Below are 20,609 nucleotides of genomic sequence, written 5' to 3' on the forward strand. Positions count from 1 at the left end.
CGGTACCCGGCCGGACTGCAGGAAGAACTAGGAGGGGGAGCTTGGCCACGCTACAGGCTGCAGCACTTATAGGAAGCGTCCTGCTGGGGCCCCTGGCCAGCTCGGGGCCCCAAGTAGTTGCTTGCTTTGCCTGTCTTGTTCCGACGGGCCTGCCCATATCCATAGAATAAAGTAGGCTTTGTTACAAGGAAACCTGTATACATTTTTACCAGATATTGGCAGAACTATTGTGCATATATATAAATGTTCATGAAATTAAAAAAGAAACATAAAAAAAGCAAGAAAGAAAAGAAGGAAATTAAGAAAAGACGAAAAGAGGTGTAAGGGCCAGTTCACACCACACCACTTTTTTTTTTTCTGCACAAAAAATTCATGGAAAGTAGGTTATTTGGTTTTCAATGGCATATTTCACACCAGTGCTTGCTGTTCCAGTGTGTTCCAGTTGCAGAAAAAAAAGTAGAACATGCTGCATTTTTCCTGCACTGGACTGTACTGGAGCGCTGTAAAATGCATCAAAAACGCACTGGAACACACGTTATTTAAGGTCAGGAAAGAAAAGGGGGGAAAATGCACTGGACTGCATCAAAAACGCACGGCAACACATCAAATATGCGCATGCAGAAAAGCATCTGGAACGCATCCAAACTGCGTTTCTATGGTGCGAACTCGCCCTGAAGAAGTGTAGTTTTCCTCCACAACCATCCCACGGGTCCAGCTTGCATCATTATTCTTTGTCCCCTGAGATATAATGTATCCAGCGGTCCTACATTTTTCCAAATAAAAATCCTGACCCATAACTTTTCTGTACTACAGATAGAATTAAACACCAATGTCAAGTTCCACCCCAGCTTTTGATTAAATAACACAGCAAAAGCTACACAATGATAAGGGTCAAACTTGACCTTTCCAATCAGCCAGCTCACTCCGTGTTGTGCAATGTAGTAAAAGCCTTATTGCCCTTCCTCTCCCTATCTACCGTATATCCCGCTGTCTAGGGAATCTAACATTGTGAATGATGGATGAAATATTTAAAAATACAATACCGGCAGTCCCTGGGTTACGAACAAGTCTAAACCCACAACAGTAAAATCAGTCTGTATAGGCAGTAAAGCATGCTTGTTATCTTCACTTTGGATCCTCTGCACTGTGTAAAAAGGCTGTTTGATCCTGTCTTCTCTGATCCTTTCCTTCTTCCACAGTCCCCAAACCATCTTCTGATATAACAGCGCCCTGGGGGCAAGATGCACATGCCCAGTTTGGTGTGTATTTCTAGAGAGTTATTTTTTTCTTGGGAGAGTGTATGTGACCAGCACAGGGCCAATCAGCCCTGTCCAGACAGGTCAGTGGTCCTACAGCCTCAAAGGACAATCAGGAGAATGAAAACTCCTCCTACAAGCTTTAACCAGACACTGATAGAAGTCACAAGACTGCCACAACTGCTGATGAGAAAATATATTTAGCAGTTGATATTTACTAAAACTATTCAATTTCTATGTTCTGTGTACTGTGGGAGACCAGATGTAGTGAATGCAGGGTCCTGGGTTTAGTAACACTTTAAGTTGAACTTTTATGTAAGTTGGAACAGGTACAAGTGCAATGCCTCGTACACACGACCGGTTTTCCCGGCAGGAAAACTGGTATTAGAGCTTTTGGCCGGGGATCCCGGCCGTGTGTATGCTCCATTTCTGTATCTGCTGACTTTTAAAATTGCGGAACTCTGCTTTAAAGTGGATGTAAACCCACTCTCATCCTTTCTAAACTACTGCCATAGTGCTGATCTATAAGGATATACATGTCTCCTGCATGTATCCTTACCTGTCAAAAATCTCCCCTCTGTCTGTTATAAGAACTGAAAAACTGCAGATTGAGTGGATCTGATGTCTGGAGCTCGGTGGGTGGAGTCGTGATGCCAGTAGACTCCCCGCCCACCTCTATACTCCCCTTGTCAATATGCATTCTCCTGTGTATTCCTTACACTAAATTCTGCTATGATCACTAACATCCAGTCAAAATCCAGAAAAGTAACATGACTTTAGAAAAGGAGTGGGGGTGGGAATTAAGGGGCTCTGAGCAATGGTTCCTTTTTCCGGGGGTTGAATTTGCATTGTGATTTGATACATAAAAAAAAAATATTTTGAAATAAGATTCATAGGTTAAAGGAACACTAAAGGTAAAATAAAAAAAAATAAAAAATAACATACATGTTATACTTACCTCCACTGTGCAGATCGTTTTGCACAGAGTGACCCGGATCTGTGTCTTCTGGGGTCCCTCGGCGGCTGTCTCGGCTCCTCCTCGCAAAAGCTTTCCACCATGCGAGCTCCCTCGCATGGTGGAAAGCTTTTGCGAGCGCGCTCCCGTGATACAGCAGCGGCCATAGCCGCCGACTGTATCACTCGGCCCCGGCGCGCCACGTCATCCGCTGTGATTGACAGCAGCGCCAGCCAATGGCTGCGCTGCTATCAATCCGCCCAGCCTAGCCAATCAACGGCCAGGCTGGGAACCGAGCAAGATGACAAGCACGCGCCCGGGACTTTCGAACGGTGAGGTAAGTAAAACGGGGGCTCGGGGGGGGGGCGGTGCTGTCAGATGTTTTTTTACCTTAATGCATAGGATGCATTAAGGTAAAAAAACTTTTACCTTTACAAACCCTTTAATTGTAAATTACAGTCCCGAATGTTAAATCACAGATTCAATGCCAGAAATAGCATGTACTATTATATTTCCTCTGCCAAACCCCAAACTAAAGATGGGGCTGCATGTGCTTCCTATCATTTCCTAACCAAAAGGAGATATTGTTTCATTTTATGAGGACTGACTTTTTCAAATGTAGGATGAGAAACACAGCTGGTGTACTGTATATACCAGGGTTTCTCAACTTTTTTCAAGGCACTCTTTAAAATTATAGAAAATCTTAATGCACCTTATTCTAAAATAAAAATAAAAAACCTATTCTACAGGGAGTGCAGAATTATTAGGCAAATGAGTATTTTGACCACATCATCCTCTTTATGCATGTTGTCTTACTCCAAGCTGTATAGGCTCGAAAGCCTACTACCAATTAAGCATATTCGGTGATGTGCATCTCTGTAATGAGAAGGTGTGTGGTCTAATGACATCAACACCCTATATCAGGTGTGCATAATTATTAGTCAACTTCCTTTCCTTTGGCAAAATGGGTCAAAAGAAGGACTTGACAGGCTCAGAAAAGTCAAAAATAGTGAGATATCTTGCAGAGGGATGCAGCACTCTTAAAATTGCAAAGCTTCTGAAGCGTGATCATCGAACAATCAAGCGTTTCATTCAAAATAGTCAACAGGGTCGCAAGAAGTGTGTGGAAAAACCAAGGCGCAAAATAACTGCCCATGAACTGAGAAAAGTCAAGCGTGCAGCTGCCAAGATGCCACTTGCCACCAGTTTGGCCATATTTCAGAGCTGCAACATCACTGGAGTGCCCAAAAGCACAAGGTGTGCAATACTCAGAGACATGGCCAAGGTAAGAAAGGCTGAAAGACGACCACCACTGAACAAGACACACAAGCTGAAACGTCAAGACTGGGCCAAGAAATATCTCAAGACTGATTTTTCTAAGGTTTTATGGACTGATGAAATGAGAGTGAGTCTTGATGGGCCAGATGGATGGCTGGATTGGTAAAGGGCAGAGAGCTCCAGTCCGACTCAGACGCCAGCAAGGTGGAGGTGGAGTACTGGTTTGGGCTGGTATCATCAAAGATGAGCTTGTGGGGCCTTTTCGGGTTGAGGATGGAGTCAAGCTCAACTCCCAGTCCTACTGCCAGTTTCTGGAAGACACCTTCTTCAAGCAGTGGTACAGGAAGAAGTCTGCATCCTTCAAGAAAAACATGATTTTCATGCAGGACAATGCTCCATCACACGCGTCCAAGTACTCCACAGCGTGGCTGGCAAGAAAGGGTATAAAAGAAGAAAAACTAATGACATGGCCTCCTTGTTCACCTGATCTGAACCCCATTGAGAACCTGTGGTCCATCATCAAATGTGAGATTTACAAGGAGGGAAAACAGTACACCTCTCTGAACAGTGTCTGGGAGGCTGTGGTTGCTGCTGCACGCAATGTTGATGGTGAACAGATCAAAACACTGACAGAATCCATGGATGGCAGGCTTTTGAGTGTCCTTGCAAAGAAAGGTGGCTATATTGGTCACTGATTTGTTTTTGTTTTGTTTTTGAATGTCAGAAAGGTATATTTGTGAATGTTGAGATGTTATATTGGTTTCACTGGTAAAAATAAATAATTGAAATGGGTATATTTTTTTTTTTTTGTTAAGTTGCCTAATAATTATGCACAGTAATAGTCACCTGCACACACAGATATCCCCCTAAAATAGCTAAAACTAAAAACAAACTAAAAACTACTTCCAAAAATATTCAGCTTTGATATTAATGAGTTGTTTGGGTTCATTGAGAATATGGTTGTTGTTCAATAATAAAATGAATCCTCAAAAATACAACTTGCCTAATAATTCTGCACTCCCTGTAATAGTTTTACATAACGCAGCAACATCCATACATGTAGGACACCCAACGTTAGAGGTGATTATTTCTTCCAAAGCAAATACACTTTTGCACACTGGTACAGACTAGTATTCCAATGTTTCTCTTCTCCCTCAATTTCTCTCCATCATTCAGCTAATGTCACCCGAGTGCTGAGGGAGAGACCTGCAAGCTGATTGGTTTCTATGGAGAAGTGAGCCTGATTTTGTACTCTCCAGCTTTAGTAAATAAACCCCTGTATCTCCTAGTCTTGCAGCAAAGGTTGCCACTTTTTCTTCAAGCCAAACCTGAACACTTTAGCGGCGCACAGCAAAAATATATATTAGAGGTCGACCGATATATCAGCAGGCCGATATGTCGGCCGATATTTGGCCGTTTTGAAGAAATTGGCATCGGCCGACTTTCATCCAAATTAGGTCGATATTTAACATGGCCGTTAGCGGTGCCTCGGCTCCGGAGCTAGGCCGAGGCTGCGGCCTTTCCTGATGCTGTGACCGCGGCGGCAATCCGAGGAGTCGCGGATTGCCGCCGCGGTCACAGCATCAGGAAAAGCCGCGGCTTCGGCCTAGCTCCAGAGCCGCGGCCATCTCGGTACACCCAGCGCGGCGGCCCTCCCCTCTGTTTACACCCAGAGGAGGAGGGGCCCACTCGCTGCCATCTGCTGACTTTTTTTTTTTTTTAGTTTTAGGAAGTCGGCAGCGGGCCTGTAACCGCCAGTCGGCGGCCGCCGCTGCCGACATCCTCCACTCTGCAAAAAAAACGTCCCCTGACTGCTGCGCGCCCTGCCTACAAACCCCAGAATGCAGCGAGGGCCGGCAGTTACCGCTGATTGGCTGTTACCAGCCCGCTCTGCATTCTGGGGATTGTAGGCAGAGGCGGGGCAGCACGTCAGGGACGAATGGAGTCTTGTGCTAGGCGGGTGGGCATTGATAAATGACTGACATTGGGCTGTACTGGTGGGCACTGGTTGGCACTGATGAGGTGATGCACTGGTTGGCACTAATGTGGTGACGCACTGGTTGGCACTAATGTGGTGACGCACTGGTTGGCACTAATGTGGTGACGCACTGGTTAGCACTAATGTGGTGACGCACTGGTTGGCACTAATGAGGTGGCACTCGTGGGCACTGATGAGGTGGCACTGATGGGCTGCACTGGTGGGCACTGATGTGGCACTGACAGGCTGCACCCCACCTCTCCACCCTAAACAATTATCTCCTCCCCACCTCTCCACCCTAGGTTTTTGATGAGAAAAAAAAAATCGGCCTAAAATATCGGCCGCAAAAATCGGCAACACATATCGGCCATCGGCCGCCCCGATTTCCAAATATCGGCATCGGCCAGAGAAAAACCCATATCGGTCGACCTCTAATATATATATATTTAGTATACACTATAGCAGTGGTCTTCAAACTGCGGCCGTTGGCTTGTCTTTATTAGGCATGTGCATTTCGTTTCGTTCCGAATCGAAATTCGGACACATTTTTCATTATTCGGACATTCGGATGCATACGAATTCCCGAATTGCAATATTAATGAATTTACCGAATCCGAACGAACGTTTTCGATTCCGAATCGAAAACCCGTGGACGAAATTCGATCGGAATTCAAATTTTTTTTTTCGAATTCCGATCGAATTTCGTCCGCGGGTTTTCGATTTGGAATTCGAAATTTTTTTTTTTTTTTGAATTCCGATCGAATTTCGAAATTATATTCGAAGAGAGAATTTTCGAATTCGACCGGATTTTTCGAAATTCGGTCGAAAACGAACGAGTTCCGAAAACGAATTTAACACATGTAACGAACCTAACTTAACGAAATTAATTAAATAACGAATTAAAACGAAACTAAACGAAATTTTCCCTTTTGCACATGCCTAGTCTTTATCCAACCCTTGAGCCATTATTCCTGCCATTGACACCAACAATGGGGCAGTATTCCTTCCGTTGACATCAACGATTGGGCATCATTTCTTCTAACGACAACAAAATTTGGGCACATTTCCTCCCATGGACACCAACTATTTCTCCCCCTAATACCAAAGATCGGGCACTGTTTACTCCCACTGGGCACAGTCCGGCCCCCCTAAAACTTGAAGGACAGTAGACTGTCCCTTTCCTTAGAATGTTTGGAGACTCCTGCACTATAGGATTGTAACAGACCTGGGACACCTTTGGGAGTTTCAAAGAGAATAGTAATGTGGCGTGCATAGTGCCCCCCTCACCCTCCTATGGGGTTCTATTCTGAGCCACATTCCTGTATGAATATTGTGTCCGAGTTTCAGGTGGACTGAAACCTGAACACATAATTCAAAACCCGGACAGGTGGCAACCCTATTTGCAGCCTTAGCAGGGTGCCTCTCCTCTCTCCCCTCCTGATCCTTCGCTGATAACGAAGGTTAAAGGGGTGGTTCACCCTAAAAACTACTTTTTCTTATTACACTGCCCCCCCACATTACAATACGATTAAGGCTATTAGTTTTTTTTTGATGCTGTACATACCTTTGTACAGCATATTCACCCGTGGCTTCCGGGTTGCGAGTCCCGCGGGAGTGGGCGTTCCTAACATGTCTGTGATTGACGTTTTGACCAAAAACGAGCTCCCCCCGTCGCGTAAGCTGCGTCACGTTTGGCGAAAGGAGCCGAACGGCGAGTCGGCGCTATACTGCGCATGCGCATCGCCGTTCGGCTCCTTTCGCCAATCGTGACGCGGCTTACGCGACAGGGGGAGCTCGTTTTTGGTCAAAACGTTAATCACAGACATGTTAGGAACGCCCACTCCCGCGGGACTCACAACCCGGAAGCCACGGGTGAATATGCTGTACAAAGGTATGTACAGCATCAAAAAAAAAATAATAGCCTTAATCGTATTGTAATGTGGGGGGCCAGTGTAATAAGAAAAAGTAGTTTTTAGGGTGAATCACCCCTTTAAGCACTGCCACTCTTCTCTTGTCCCTGTATTCTCTGCATGCCTGGTGCTGTGAGTCTTCCTGAGCCCCCTTAAACACCACAATAGGAGAGGGGACACATTAAGAGCAGTTTGAAGAGAGACACAACGGGGAACTTCCAGTTCAATTTGCAAGATCCTCTGTCGGGTGCTCAGGCTCAGTGTGTCCTTACACACCACAACACAAACAAGTAATAGGATTGAGCCAGCGATATTAATGGTTGGTTACATGAAGTGACAAGCACAACAGCTGGCGCATTTCGGCAACAGCCTTAGTCTTTGCCTCCAGAGTGCCCCTTTACACACTCCAGATTGCCCCCTTAATACAGTATTACTAAGGAGACACTTGAAGATGTGCAATCTGGAGGATGTAAGGGGCACACAGGGGCGGACTGACAACTCATGGGGCCCACGGGCAATAGAAGATTATGGGGCCCCTGAGCTTACAGATGGTCACCATGCCAGGAGGCAGTGCAGAGGCGAGGCAGCTAAAATCTTGGGATTTTCACATCAAAAGCATGTCAGTTTTTGGACATATCAGGGACAAATGTAAAAAAAACACCGATTTTTACATACTCTCCCTGGTTTTACTGAGCCTGGCAACCCTGATGGGGCCCCCTAGTGGCATGGGGCCCTCGGGCAGTGCCTGAGTTTCTCAATGGTCAGTCCGCCTCCGGGGGGCACACTAGAGCAGCCTTTATCAATCTTTTCAACACAGGGGAACCCTTGAAATAGTTATCCGGTCTCAGGGAACCCCTGCTAAAAATTTTAAATCTTCAAATAATGATACATTAGTGTGATGGTGAGTGGGAAGAATGGTCCTTACACTTGTGGTCATTGGGAAGAATTACCTCCTTACATATAGCTAAAAAGATCAATGGTGTCAGTGGGAATCTGAGAGGCAGAAATTGCCCAATGCGGATGGAACTCCTAGCAACCTCTGGAGGAATCCTATGGTTCCACTGAACCTCTAGAGGCATTAAGGGGGAACTCTGGAGGTAATAACTTAGTACCTCCAGAGTGCCCCCTTACATCCTCCAGGGTGCCCCCATACATCATCCAAGGTGCCCCCTGTTCCTATAGGAACATGATCCACTGAGCACAGGTAAAATACTTTGCAGGCTCCTGTGGGTAAAAATAATAAATGCACATTTTATTTTAGTGCCAAAATACGTACATTTATCATTTTTACTTTAATGGTGAATTTAGCCTTTTAAATATTGATTGATTTTGTTTATTATAGGAGTGTCTGTCATGTTTCAGCTTGTTAGTAAATGCTCCATCAGTAAATTCTTCATGTCTTGTCAGTAAAAAAAAGTCAAAGGGGGTTGGCAACACTGCACCATGGGCAGAGCCATCTTTTAGCAGTCCCCTCCAACAGGAGGAATCGTATGTGGATAGAAAAGGTTATCAGTGCAGCAGGTGGGGGAAATTACTAAAACCAATCTATTGTGGCTCTCACTGCAGCAGCTGAAAGCCGACATCTCCTGCTGAGAGCCGCAAATGATTAGTTCAAGTTATTTCCCTCACCTGCTGCACTGATTCGGCTTTCTCTTGCTGCTTGAGTCCCTGTCGACTTGCGCTACACTGTTGTGTAGTGCCAGTCTTATGGGGCGGACTGTGCTGAGAGGCAAATTAGTCTAGCGGCCGCACTGCTTTCAGTATGCGGGCGGCCCGCATTCCACAACTGTGGGGGGGGGGGGGCTGCTTCTAATTTTGACTGTTCTATCATCTTGGACCACAAACCTTAAAGCGGAGTTCCGGCCACAATTTCACTTTTTAAATATAAATACCCCTGTAATACACAAGCTTAATGTATTCTAGTAAAGTTAGTCTGTAAACTAAGGTCCGTTTTGTTAGGTTGTTACAGCATTTAGACACTTTATAAAATAGAAATTGACTGGGGCCATCTTAAGTGTGGGCATCATGAAGCCAGACTGTATGACTTCCTGGATTTCAGCCTTGCAAATCTCGCACATGCTCAGTGCTGCACAAGCAGTGTCAGATCAGGTTTCAGCACCTGTGCTGTCCAAGTCACATGATTCTTTGAGACTGGGGAGTGCACAGACTCCTGGAAAGTTACACCCACTACATTCCCAGGAGTCTGTGCGGTGTAGGTTAGGAAGCATTAAGCACCTAAGTGCAGGACGTGGGAAGATTAACTATTCTGCCTAGCAACAACACTTTGAAGGCATCTGAAAAAAAAAAAAAAAAATTCGTAAAGGACTAATGACATTTTTTTAAAACTACTGATGTAATGTTATATTTATGGGTGGAACTCCACTTTAATTACTATGCTATGTTTTCTGCTGCACCATTGGCATGGTTATATCTTCTTTGTCCTCTCCATAAATTTATCAAAAATGTGTGCTTAATGTAGAACTATAGGCTTTTTTTTTCCATTCTGGATAGAGTAAGGGAGGGTTATAGCCCCTGTCAGTTTATTTTTTACCATCCCTGACCCATTGCAGAGATTTCCCTTCACTTCCTGCCCCATAGCCAAACAGGAAGTGAGAGGAAATCTTTGCAAATTAAGAGAATCCACCAGGCCCTCAGAACTAGTGTCCCCACTTTAAAATGTCAGGGCGGGTCTTAAATGGAAAGGGGTGTGGCCTTGACAGGAAAGGATGGGTCATATTTAAATTATGGGGGTGCACGAGTTTTTAGTCAGGCCTAGGGCAGCACAAAACCTAAATACACTACTGGGTTTATTAGCATACAAACCAACATTTCAGGTTAACAATAAGAGATAATAATACAGTATATGGTAAATATACCAAAGCAAAACTAAAAACCTATAACAATGTAAAGGAGACAGGAGCAGTAAAATTGTGCCCAATTCGAACACGAAGGTCCATTGAACCAGATAGCTAAATGGAAGTCCAGAAATAGCTTTCCAAGGTGTTCTAGAGGTCATAGGGTGTTTGCAATGTCCTCGTAACACACTTAACATTTCCAAATGAAAGTTTGTGATCAAAAATCTCCTTATTGGGGTGGATGCTATATATAAAGTTGAACTAAATAAGACACTATAGTAAGCCTAAGAATAAGTATAACCATTCCAACCAGGGTAGTGCCTGGTGTCCTGCTAAACCTGTGGAATGAGTGCATAATATCTAGTGACTAAAAGAGAAAATAAGCAACCTAGAGAGGTAAAATGTAATTTATTTTCAATTAAAACGATTAAAAGAGAGAGACTGCACAGGCTCATAGTGCAGTTACCTTTATTAACCAAGCAATTAAAAATAAAGTAAAAAGTTGCACTCACAAATGGAGGCTTGTATCAGGCATGACAAGGCCAATAGCGGCTGAGGAGATGTCTCTGGTTCTCCTCTCCTGCATTTCTACACCTGCAGTGTTCTGAGGAGAAAATTTCACCTCAGACACCATGCCGGGGGATGAGATTAATACAGTGGCTACAAAGTAACCACTTTGTATGTCATGCCTGCTACAAGACTGCGCTGTGCAATTTTTTACTTTGTTTTTAATTGTTTGGTTAATAAAAGTAACTGCACTATGAGCCTGTGCACTCTCTCACTTTTGTTTTATAAATGCAGCATTATAAACTGTGTTTATTATGCTTCGTTTTGTGAATGGACAGGAGCCTCTGTCCCCTGTTCATTCATCTGCAGTGCCGCTGAGGCTACTGTGAAAGGGACTGGGGAATGTGTCTTCAGTCTTTCTCTGTCTCAAAAGTGAGACTTCAGGGGTCTGAAATCCAGGGCAGGACCAGGGGCGGACTGAACATTGAGTCACTCGGGCACTGCCCGAGGGCCCCATGCCACTAGGGGGTCCCATCAGGGATGCCAGACTCAGTAAAACCAGGGAGAGTATGTAAAAATCTATGTTTTTTTTTACATCTGTCCCTGATATGTCCGAAACCGACATGATTTGATGTGAAAATCCCGCGATTTTAGCTGCCCGCCTCTGCACTGCCTCCTGGCCTGGTGGCCATCTGTGAGCCCAGGGGCCCCATAATCTTCTATTGCCCAGGGGCCCCATGAGTTGTCAGTCTGCTCCTGGGCAGGACTTAGGCTGGCGGGGGCCCCTGGGCTTGAGTCACTTTGGGGCCCCCACGGGACCTTTTCACACCCAAAACTTTTTATTTTAAGCGTGCCACTCTGATACCGTTTGTCCGCCATTACATCATTGCCTAAAGCAGACAGGTTTTCTCAACGGCAGTAAACGAGGCACTGCGTAACTGCAAATAACAATAACCAATCAGCAAACGTCAAGATGACTGACATTTAATTTAGCTAATTACCGTAAATTACATTTTTCATTGCAGGGCAGGGCCAGGTAAAAATGCTAGACCAATCAACAAACTTTAAATGCAAAATTAAAATGGAAGTAAACTCAGCACTTCATATCAGGCTTTTCATGCCATGTAATGTGTAACATTATTTACAATATTGCCCAGTCTAATGTATGTAAAAACGATTCTTACTGTGTTTTATTCATTTTTTATAAATTCTACTTCTGGGAGTAGGCTGCACCTGCAGCATCTTGTGTATGTATTGTTCTCTGAGTCCCCTGTGGAAATCACATCCACCCTTCCTTGCTTCCCCTTGCTGAAATCTCGCGCATGCACGATTGTACGTTTACCCAGCCTCTTTCTTGACCGAAGTTACTACGGCAACCAAGCGAGGAAGCTGAGAATGACTGCCAAGTCTTGCATGTCTGCTAAGCTGTGCCGCTGAGAGCGGAACTCTCAGACACAGCATAATGTTGAAATGGGAACGGCACACACAGAGCGTGCCGTGACTCAGTGGACGGGATGCGCATGCGCTGGAGAAATAATCAAATATTGCAGGACAAAATACAAGAAGAAGAAAAAAGTAAGAAGACTTTAACAGGCAGGGGCCCCCTATTGGGCGGGGGCCCATGGGCTTCAGCCCAGTCAAGCCCAATGGTAAGTCCAGGCCCTGCCCTCACCAAAGCCCTCCTCAACAGCATTGTAAAAAAAAATATCTAAAATGTTATTAACCACTTGAGACCCGCGCTATTGACAAAAGACGTCAACAGCGCGGCTCTCAGGTGCCAACTGGACGTCTTTGGACGTCATTTAAAGTACATTACCCGCGTGCGCCTCTGGGGGGCACGCAGCGGGTAAACACTGTCCCGGTGCATCGCTGGGAAGCCGATGCGTGTACCTGGTGGCCGCGATGTCCGCCGGGTACACGCAATCGTCGGGAACACAGCAGGGACGTGGAGCTCTGTGTCTAAACACAGAGCTCCACGTGCTGTCAGAGGAGAGGAGACCGATCCGTGTCCCTTGTACATAGGGACACAGCATCGGTCACCTCCCCCAGTCACCCCCCTCCCCCCACACAGTTAGAACACACCCAGGATACACATTTAACCCCTTCCTCACCCCCTAGTGTTAACCCCTTCACTGCCAGTCACATTTATACAGTAATTAGTGCATTTTTATAGCACTGATCGCTGTATAAATGTGAATGGTCCCAAATTTGTGTCAAAAGTGTCCGATACGTCCGTCGCAATATCGCAGTCCCAATAAAAATCGCAGATCGCCGCCATTACTAGTAAAAAAAAAAATCATAATTCTGTCCCCTATTTTGTAGGCGCTATAACTTTTGCGCAAACCAGTCGCTTATTGTGTTTTTTTTTTTTTTTTTTACAAAAATACGTCTAAAAATACGTATCGGCCTTAACTGAGGAAAAAAATAGTTTTTTTTTTAAAAAAAAAGGGATATTTATTATAGCAACAAGTAAAAAATATATATATTTTTTTAAATTGTCGCTCTTTTTTTGTTTATAGTGCAAAAAATAAAAACCGCAGAGGTGATCAAATACCACCAAAATAAAGCTCTATTTGTGGGGAAAAAAGGACGTCAATTTTGTTTGGGAGCCACGTCGCACGACCGTGCAAATGTCAGTTAAAGCGACGCAGTGCTGGAAGCTGAAATTTCGCCTGGGCACGAAGGGGGTTTATGTGCCCAGTAAGCAAGTGGTTAAATTAAAATGAATTGAAAATTAAAAATTGAAAAAAAAAAAACATTTGTTAAAAAAATCAGACTAAAATAACTAATCGGACTTGAAAGCCACACCCAATATGTGGCATAGTTTAGCTACACCCACTGTGTGCTCCTCCTCCCCAGGCCAGCCCTGACCGAGCCACTCTGGCACCCCTCTGCAGCCCCTGGCCACTTTGTGCAGCAGGTGCCCGACCCAACTTGTGAGCAGAGAGTATCTGGAGCAGAGCTTCAGCCTGGGATAAGGTCGGGGGGGAGGCAGGGAAGAGGGAGAGCGGGAGGGAGTCGCTGCACCATGGGCCTCTGGGTTGTACTTGCGTCCTGGGCCAAACGTTTCTAATAGGCCCCTGCCTACTGCTATTGTATTCAGCAGCACCCAAGTGTGCCTGAACAAAACGGTGCTGTTGAAAAAGTGACTAGGCCAGATTCTGGTAGATCCGGCGTATCTCTGCGGCGGCGTAACGTATGTCATTTACGTTATGCCACTGCAAGTTTTACAGGCAAGTGCTTTATTCACAAAGCACTTGCCTGTAAAGTTGCGGCGGCGTAGCGTAAATCACCCGGCGCAAGCCTGCCTAATTCAAATTAGGCGAGTAGGGGGCGTATAGCATTTAAATTAAGTGCGTTCCCGCGCTGAACATAATGCGCATGCGCCATCCCTAAAATTTCCCGACGTGCATTGCGCTAAATGACGTCGCAAGGACGTCATTGGTTTTGACGTGAACGTAAATGGCATCCAGCCCCATTCACGGATGACTAACGCAAACAACGTAAATTTTAAAATTTCGACGCGGGAACGACGGCCATACCTAACATTGGTTGCCCCTCATATAGCAGGGGCAACTTTACGCGTCGCAAATCTAACGTTAACGTCGTAACTTCACTGCGTCGACCGCGCGTACGTTCGGGAATTCGCGTATTTTGCTAATTTGCATACTCGACGGGCAAAACGACGGAGGCGACACCTAGCGGCAAAAACAAAAATTGCATTTAGGATCCGATAAGAGACTTACGCCTGTCGGATCTAATGGATATCTATGCGTAACTGATTCTAAGAATCAGTCGCATAGATACGACGGCCCAGATTAAGACTTACGATGGCGTACATTGCGTTGCGCCGTCGTAAGCCCTTTGAGAATCTGGGCCATTGTGTCTAATAGGGGGGGGGGGCTTACAGGGCCACCCACAGTTTTAATTTCCGCTGATTTAGCAGGAATCAGCCAAAATGAATGCTGTCTATTGTTGAAGTCAAATGCACATGTTTGATGTTTAAACATTCTACTTTTTTCTACAGTGAGCCTAAGAAAGATGCACAAGAGATGACCCCTTTGCGTATCACAGTTGGGACACAGACAGAGTGGCCTCTGATAGAGCGGGGATCCAAGGAGAGCTTAGACACGTTGGATGAAAATTTATCATGTGAAATTGATTCACTGAATGGTGAAACAGCAGATGTGATCGCTGACTATGAGGAGGCACAAGTGGTGGACAAAGTGTTCCAAAGCCCACCACCAGAAGAGGCAGGAGCCGCTACAAAAAGCATTTCAGCGCTAAGACAAAACAAGAAGGAGTTGTAAGTGAATCTTTTTTTGTTATACAAGCTAGAATTTGAATTACAGTTTACCCCAATGAAATGAGGTCTTGCTTCAACCACCACTGACATTTCAGCAATAAAGGTAATAAAATAATGTTAAAGTGTATCTAAAGCCAAAAATTTACTATAGCTTTGAATAGAGTGTTTGTGGAGTTAAAAACATTGGGCCAGATCCACAAAGAAATAGATTGGCGCAGCGTATCAGAGATGCGCTACGCCGCCGTACCTTACCTGGCAAAATTTCGAATCCTTAAAGATTTCACGCCGTAAGTTACGGCGGCGTAGTGTATCTCTGGCGGCGGAATTCAAATCGGCGATTAGGGGGCGTGTTTCATTTAAATGAAGCGCGTCCCCGCACCAAATGAACTGCGCATGCTCCGTTTCTAAATTTCCCGCCGTGCATTGCGCTAAATGACGTCGCAACGACCTCATTTTTTTTAACTTCGATGTGAATTACGTCCATCCCGATTCACGGACGACTTGCGCAAAAAAAAAAAAAAAAAAAAAAATTTCGACGCGGGAACGACGGCCATACTTAACATGGCAAGTCTAACTATACGCCAAAATACCAGCTTTAACTATACGCCGGAAAAAGCCGACTAGAGACGCCGTAAAAAAATGCGCCGGCCGCTCGTACGTTCGAGGATCGGCGGAAATAGCTAATTTGTATACCTGACACGGAAAACGACGTGAACGCCACCCAGCGGATGACAAAGTATTGCATCTTAGATCCGAAAGGCGTACGAGGACGTATACCTGTCGGATCTAACCCAGATGCCGTCGTATCTTGGTTTGAGGATTCAAACTAAAGATACGACGCGGGTAATTTGAAAGTACGCCGGCGTATCAGTAGATACGCCGGCGTACTCTGTCTGTGGATCTGCCCCATTGTAGGGGAATTAAAACTGGAGATTGCAAAATCTGGTGCAGCTCTGCAGAAAAACCAATCAGGTTCCAGGTTTTATGTGTCAAAGCTTAATTGAACAAGCTGAAGTTAGAAGCTGATTGACCACAATCCACAGCTGCACCAGATGTTACACCCACCCCCCAATTCCCCACTATTTTTTTTGTTTACTTTCTGCTATAATACATATCCAAAAAAAAAAATTGTAAAAAGTGTATTCAGCAGTTTAGGCCGATATATATTCTTCTACATATTTTTGGTAAAAGAAAATCGCAATAGGCGCATATTAATTGGTTTGCGCAAAATATTATCACGTCTACAAACTACAGGAAAGATTTAGGGACTTTCATTTTTTTACTGTTAATGGTGGCAATCTGCGATTTTTAGCAGGACTGCGACATTGCGGCAGACAAATCTGCCCCAAAATTACTCTTTTTTGGGGACCAGTGACATTATTGCATTGATCAGTGCTATAAAAATGCACTGATCAATGTAAAAATGACACTGGCAGGGAAGAGGTTAACACTCTGGGGCGATCAAGGGGTTAAGAGTGTTCCCTGGGTGTGTTCTAATTGTAGGGGGATGGACTTACTGAAACATGACAGAGATCACTGCTCCCGATTACTGGGAGCAGTAGATCCCTGTCATGTCACTAGGCAGAACGGGGAAATGCTTGTTTACATAGGCAGTTACCCGTTCTGCCACTCCTCACAGTGATCATGGGCCGCGGGCGGACATCGAATCCGTGGGACCCGTGGGCATGCTCCCACGGCACGCGCGCCCACGATCATTCCTTTACAGAGGAAAGCACAGGTACGCAGCGGTGCCACTCTGCCGACGTATACCGGCGTGTGCTGGTCGGCAAGTGGTTAAAGAGAACTCAGAGTTGGTGAATGGTAACAAAGAGATAGTAAATGTATACAGTACCTTAAATAGCTCTGTATATTATTATTATTATTATACAGGATTTATATAGCGCCAACAGTTTACGCATCGCTTTACAATATAAAAGGGAGACAATACAGTGTTTGTATATTATATACAATATATATTAACAGTATAAATATTACTATTATATTAACAACTTAAAGACCGCCCACTGCATATATACTGCGTAAGGGCGGCTTTATTGCAGAAAAACTATGTACCTGTACGTTGTTTTATACAATAGATAGTGTGGACGCCAGCCAAGGCAGATACCCATTCTGACAGGTGACAATATGGAGATTTGCTGTTTCTAGTGATCAGGAACAGCGATATCTGTATTGTTCCTGTCAGCACTTCCCCCACACAGTAAGAAACGCACCCAGGGAACTCAGTTAACCCTTTGATCGCCCCTGTAGTTAACCCCTTCCCTGCCTGTGTCATTTATGCAGTAATCGGTGAATATTTTTTTTAGCACTGATCACTGTAATGGTGTCACCGTTCCCCAAAAAGTGTCACTTAGGGTCAGATTTGTCCGCCACAATGTCGCAGTCCTGCTAAAAAGCCATCACCAGCAAAAGCAATAAAAATAAATAAAAGTCCATTCATCTATCCCGTATTTTGTAGACGATATAACTTTTGCGCAAACCAATCAATATACGTATATTGCGATTTAGTTTTTTTACCAAAAATATGTCAATATTTTAAATATGTAAAAATATGTACAGTACATATTGGCCTAAACTGATGAATACATTTTTTTTTGGATATGTATTATAGCAGAAAGTAAAAAATATATATTTTTTTAAATTGTCGGTCTTTTTTGTTTATAGCTCAAAAACTAAAAGGAGGTGATCCAATACCCCCAAAAGAAAGCTCTATTTGTGGGGGAAAAAGGACATCAATTTTATTTGGGTACAGCGTCACACGACCACGCAATTGTCAGTTAAAGTAACGCTGTGCCATATAGCAAAAAATGGCCTGGTCGTTAAGGGGGTAAATCCTTCTGGGGCTGAAGTGCTTAAGTGATCAGCATAGTTTATTACCGCTTTAAAGATTATAAATGGCTGCCTTACAAATTGGCCTATTTACAGCTGTGAACTGCACAGAGACCAGAAAAAAAGTACATATCACTTTGAGACCTTCTGATTCTCTATTCCCTTCTATGGTTAGAAATAGGGCAGCATGAGTTAAATTTGTCTTCATGCTCCCTTTTACAAATATTCAGTTTATACTGTAGATTTACTTTAATGTTTTATTGATAGATGAAAGCTTTAACAGAAGCCCTAAAAAGGTTTAATAGTTTATAGTATGTTACGTGTGTGGTCATAGAAGTTTTTAAATCAACCTTACCCCTGGTTTTTACAGCTGTAAATGTGTAAGCAATCCAGAGTATGGAGGAGGGAAAGTTGCAGAAGGAAACCACCTGTTGCTCTAATATGCTTATTCGGGTTAAAAGTATGTTTGCTGTAATCCACTTAAAGTGATTGTAAAGGTTCGTTTTTTTCCCCCACTATAATAATAACAAACATGTTATACTGTCCTCCCCTGTGCACTTGGTTTTGCACAGAGCAGTCCCGATCCTACTCTTCTCGGGTCCCTGTTCTTATTCCTTCCCTTCTGTTTAGTTCCCCCACAGCAAGCAGCTGACACAAAGCCCCGACCTGGCCCGTCCCCTCTCTCCTGATTGGCTAGCTGACTTTGATTGACAGTTGTAACAGCACTGGTGAACGGAGTGAACCACAACTGCAGTTAGCAAAGATATCAATGTGCTTCTTTATGTGACAACTCAGTATTGGGCCCCAGGCGTCACTCCACACAAACAGGAGTTTGGGGGATCTCTACATCATCTCTCTGTCACATAAAGAAAGGCGTTGAGCTACTAAGGATGGACGCATTACAACATGCGACCAGAGCTTAGCGTTTAAAATTATAACATATAGTTTGAAGATTCCAATATACCTCTATATGCAAGGGATTATCAGTACAGGACTCCATGCGTCACTCCACACAAACAGGAGTTTGGGGGTTCTCTACATCATATCACGTAAACACATAGGGATGTATTAGGCCACTAAGGGAGGTGGTATGAAATACCATCAACACTTAGCATAGAAAGTTAGCAAAAACATGTTTAACAAGTTAGGACAGGGCCTATAAGCAATTTATACTAATGTCAAGCACGTAGTAAATATGAGTTGTAGTGACAACTAATAGTAGCGTATGAGAGGTAATATAGCTCAGGTACTTTGAGAGTACATATAGTAAATAGGAGTTGTAGTAACAACTAATAGTTGCGTATAAAACGCAATTATTGCTGAGGTAATAACAGAGTAAATGTCCCTTTAAGATATTCTTTAGCAAAAATCCATAAGCATAATAGTCTATCCCAAGTAATATGTTAATAGCCAAAAGCCATGATAAATAACAGCAATTGTTTTAGATGGAACATATACAGCAGATCTTTCTGTAGAACTACAAGTGACACAATTGCTACTTATCCGTTTGCAGGCTTCAGTGTAGGAAGTAGGGATTCCATGGCCCATGGCGTAAGAAGTTCAGCAAGCAAGGCCTCAAGGTTGTCCCCAGTAATAGCTCTCTGTTGCAGTAGATGTAAGAGCACTAAAGTAGTAGTTATTGCCTGGAGCGGTGTTGCAGCATGGGGAGCGATGCAGTCCAGGGATTTCTGGTAGCTTTAGCTTGGTTGTAGCCTAGCCGGCTACGGCCGACAATAATAGAACAGGGATTGTATCTCAGCTGAATGCCTTTATAGGCAACTAACAGGTCTCCCAGGTGCAGTGCATAAGCAGTGATATTCAAGAAAACCGCCGCTTCGCAGTGCACTTCCGTGTTCCAAGCTGGAACGCACCACGGCGCCGGGCAATGACGTCATCGCGCGAGCGCTGTATGCATTCCAGTGTGGAACGCATTATAGCGCTGACAGCGCCTGCTATTGTACAGAACAGGTGGCGCGACGGCGCCTGTTACAACAGTATCGGGGGCCAATGGCGTCGCTGCTGTGTTTCAGCCAATCATGAAGGAGACGAGAAAAAGAAAGAAAGGGCACACCAGCCTAGTGCATTATGGTTCAGGTTTTATTGGAAAAAATTATAAATCAAAACTACTCAGATGTGCGGCTGAAAGGTTCACAATATACAAAGTTTCTACAGGTAGCAGCAATTAGTCAAGCCCGAACGCACCCCAGATGGTCATAGAGGATGTGATGAGGGTCACTGCCGGCTGACACGTTTCGAAGGACAACCTACTTCCTCAGAGCTTGTCCTTCGAAACGCGTCAGCCGGCAGTGGCCCTCATCACATCCTCTATGACCATCTGGAGTTCATTTGGGCTTGACTAATTGCTGCTACCTGTGGAAACGTTGTATATTGTGAACCTTTCAGCTACACTTGTGAGTAGTTTTGATTTATTATTTTTTCCAATAAAATCCGTCCAAAGGATAATGCAGTAGGCTGGTGCACTCTTTCATTCGTTTTCTCGTTTATTGCTAGGATATCCCTATCCCTGAAGGGCAGCAAGGCCAGTGACATGTACCATTACGAAATATTGACTGTCTGGTAATCCACTCGTGCGCAAGAGTGTTTGTTTTCTGTAATCATGAAGGAGAACCTCAGATGGTTTGAGACATTCGCTAGACAGAGAGGGGGCTCAGGTCAGCATTAGGGGGGCTGCTGCAGACAGAAGGCTTTTTATCTTA

At 44.4% G+C, this 20,609-nt stretch overlaps 1 protein-coding gene across 2 annotated transcripts in view; it reads left to right on the forward strand.

The window, feature by feature from the left end:
- Window positions 1-20,609, forward strand: part of EML3 (EMAP like 3) — a 148,053-nt gene that overhangs the window by 45,234 nt on the left and 82,210 nt on the right. For both annotated transcript variants that reach the window (XM_040328946.1, XM_040328947.1), the window contains exon 4: window positions 14,767-15,045. In XM_040328946.1, coding sequence (XP_040184880.1) covers window positions 14,767-15,045 — 279 coding nt within the window. The remainder of the gene's footprint in view (window positions 1-14,766; window positions 15,046-20,609) is intronic.

The sequence above is a fragment of the Rana temporaria genome, chromosome 11 (assembly GCF_905171775.1).
Source record: "Rana temporaria chromosome 11, aRanTem1.1, whole genome shotgun sequence".
In the NCBI taxonomy this organism is placed as follows: Eukaryota; Metazoa; Chordata; class Amphibia; order Anura; family Ranidae; genus Rana; species Rana temporaria.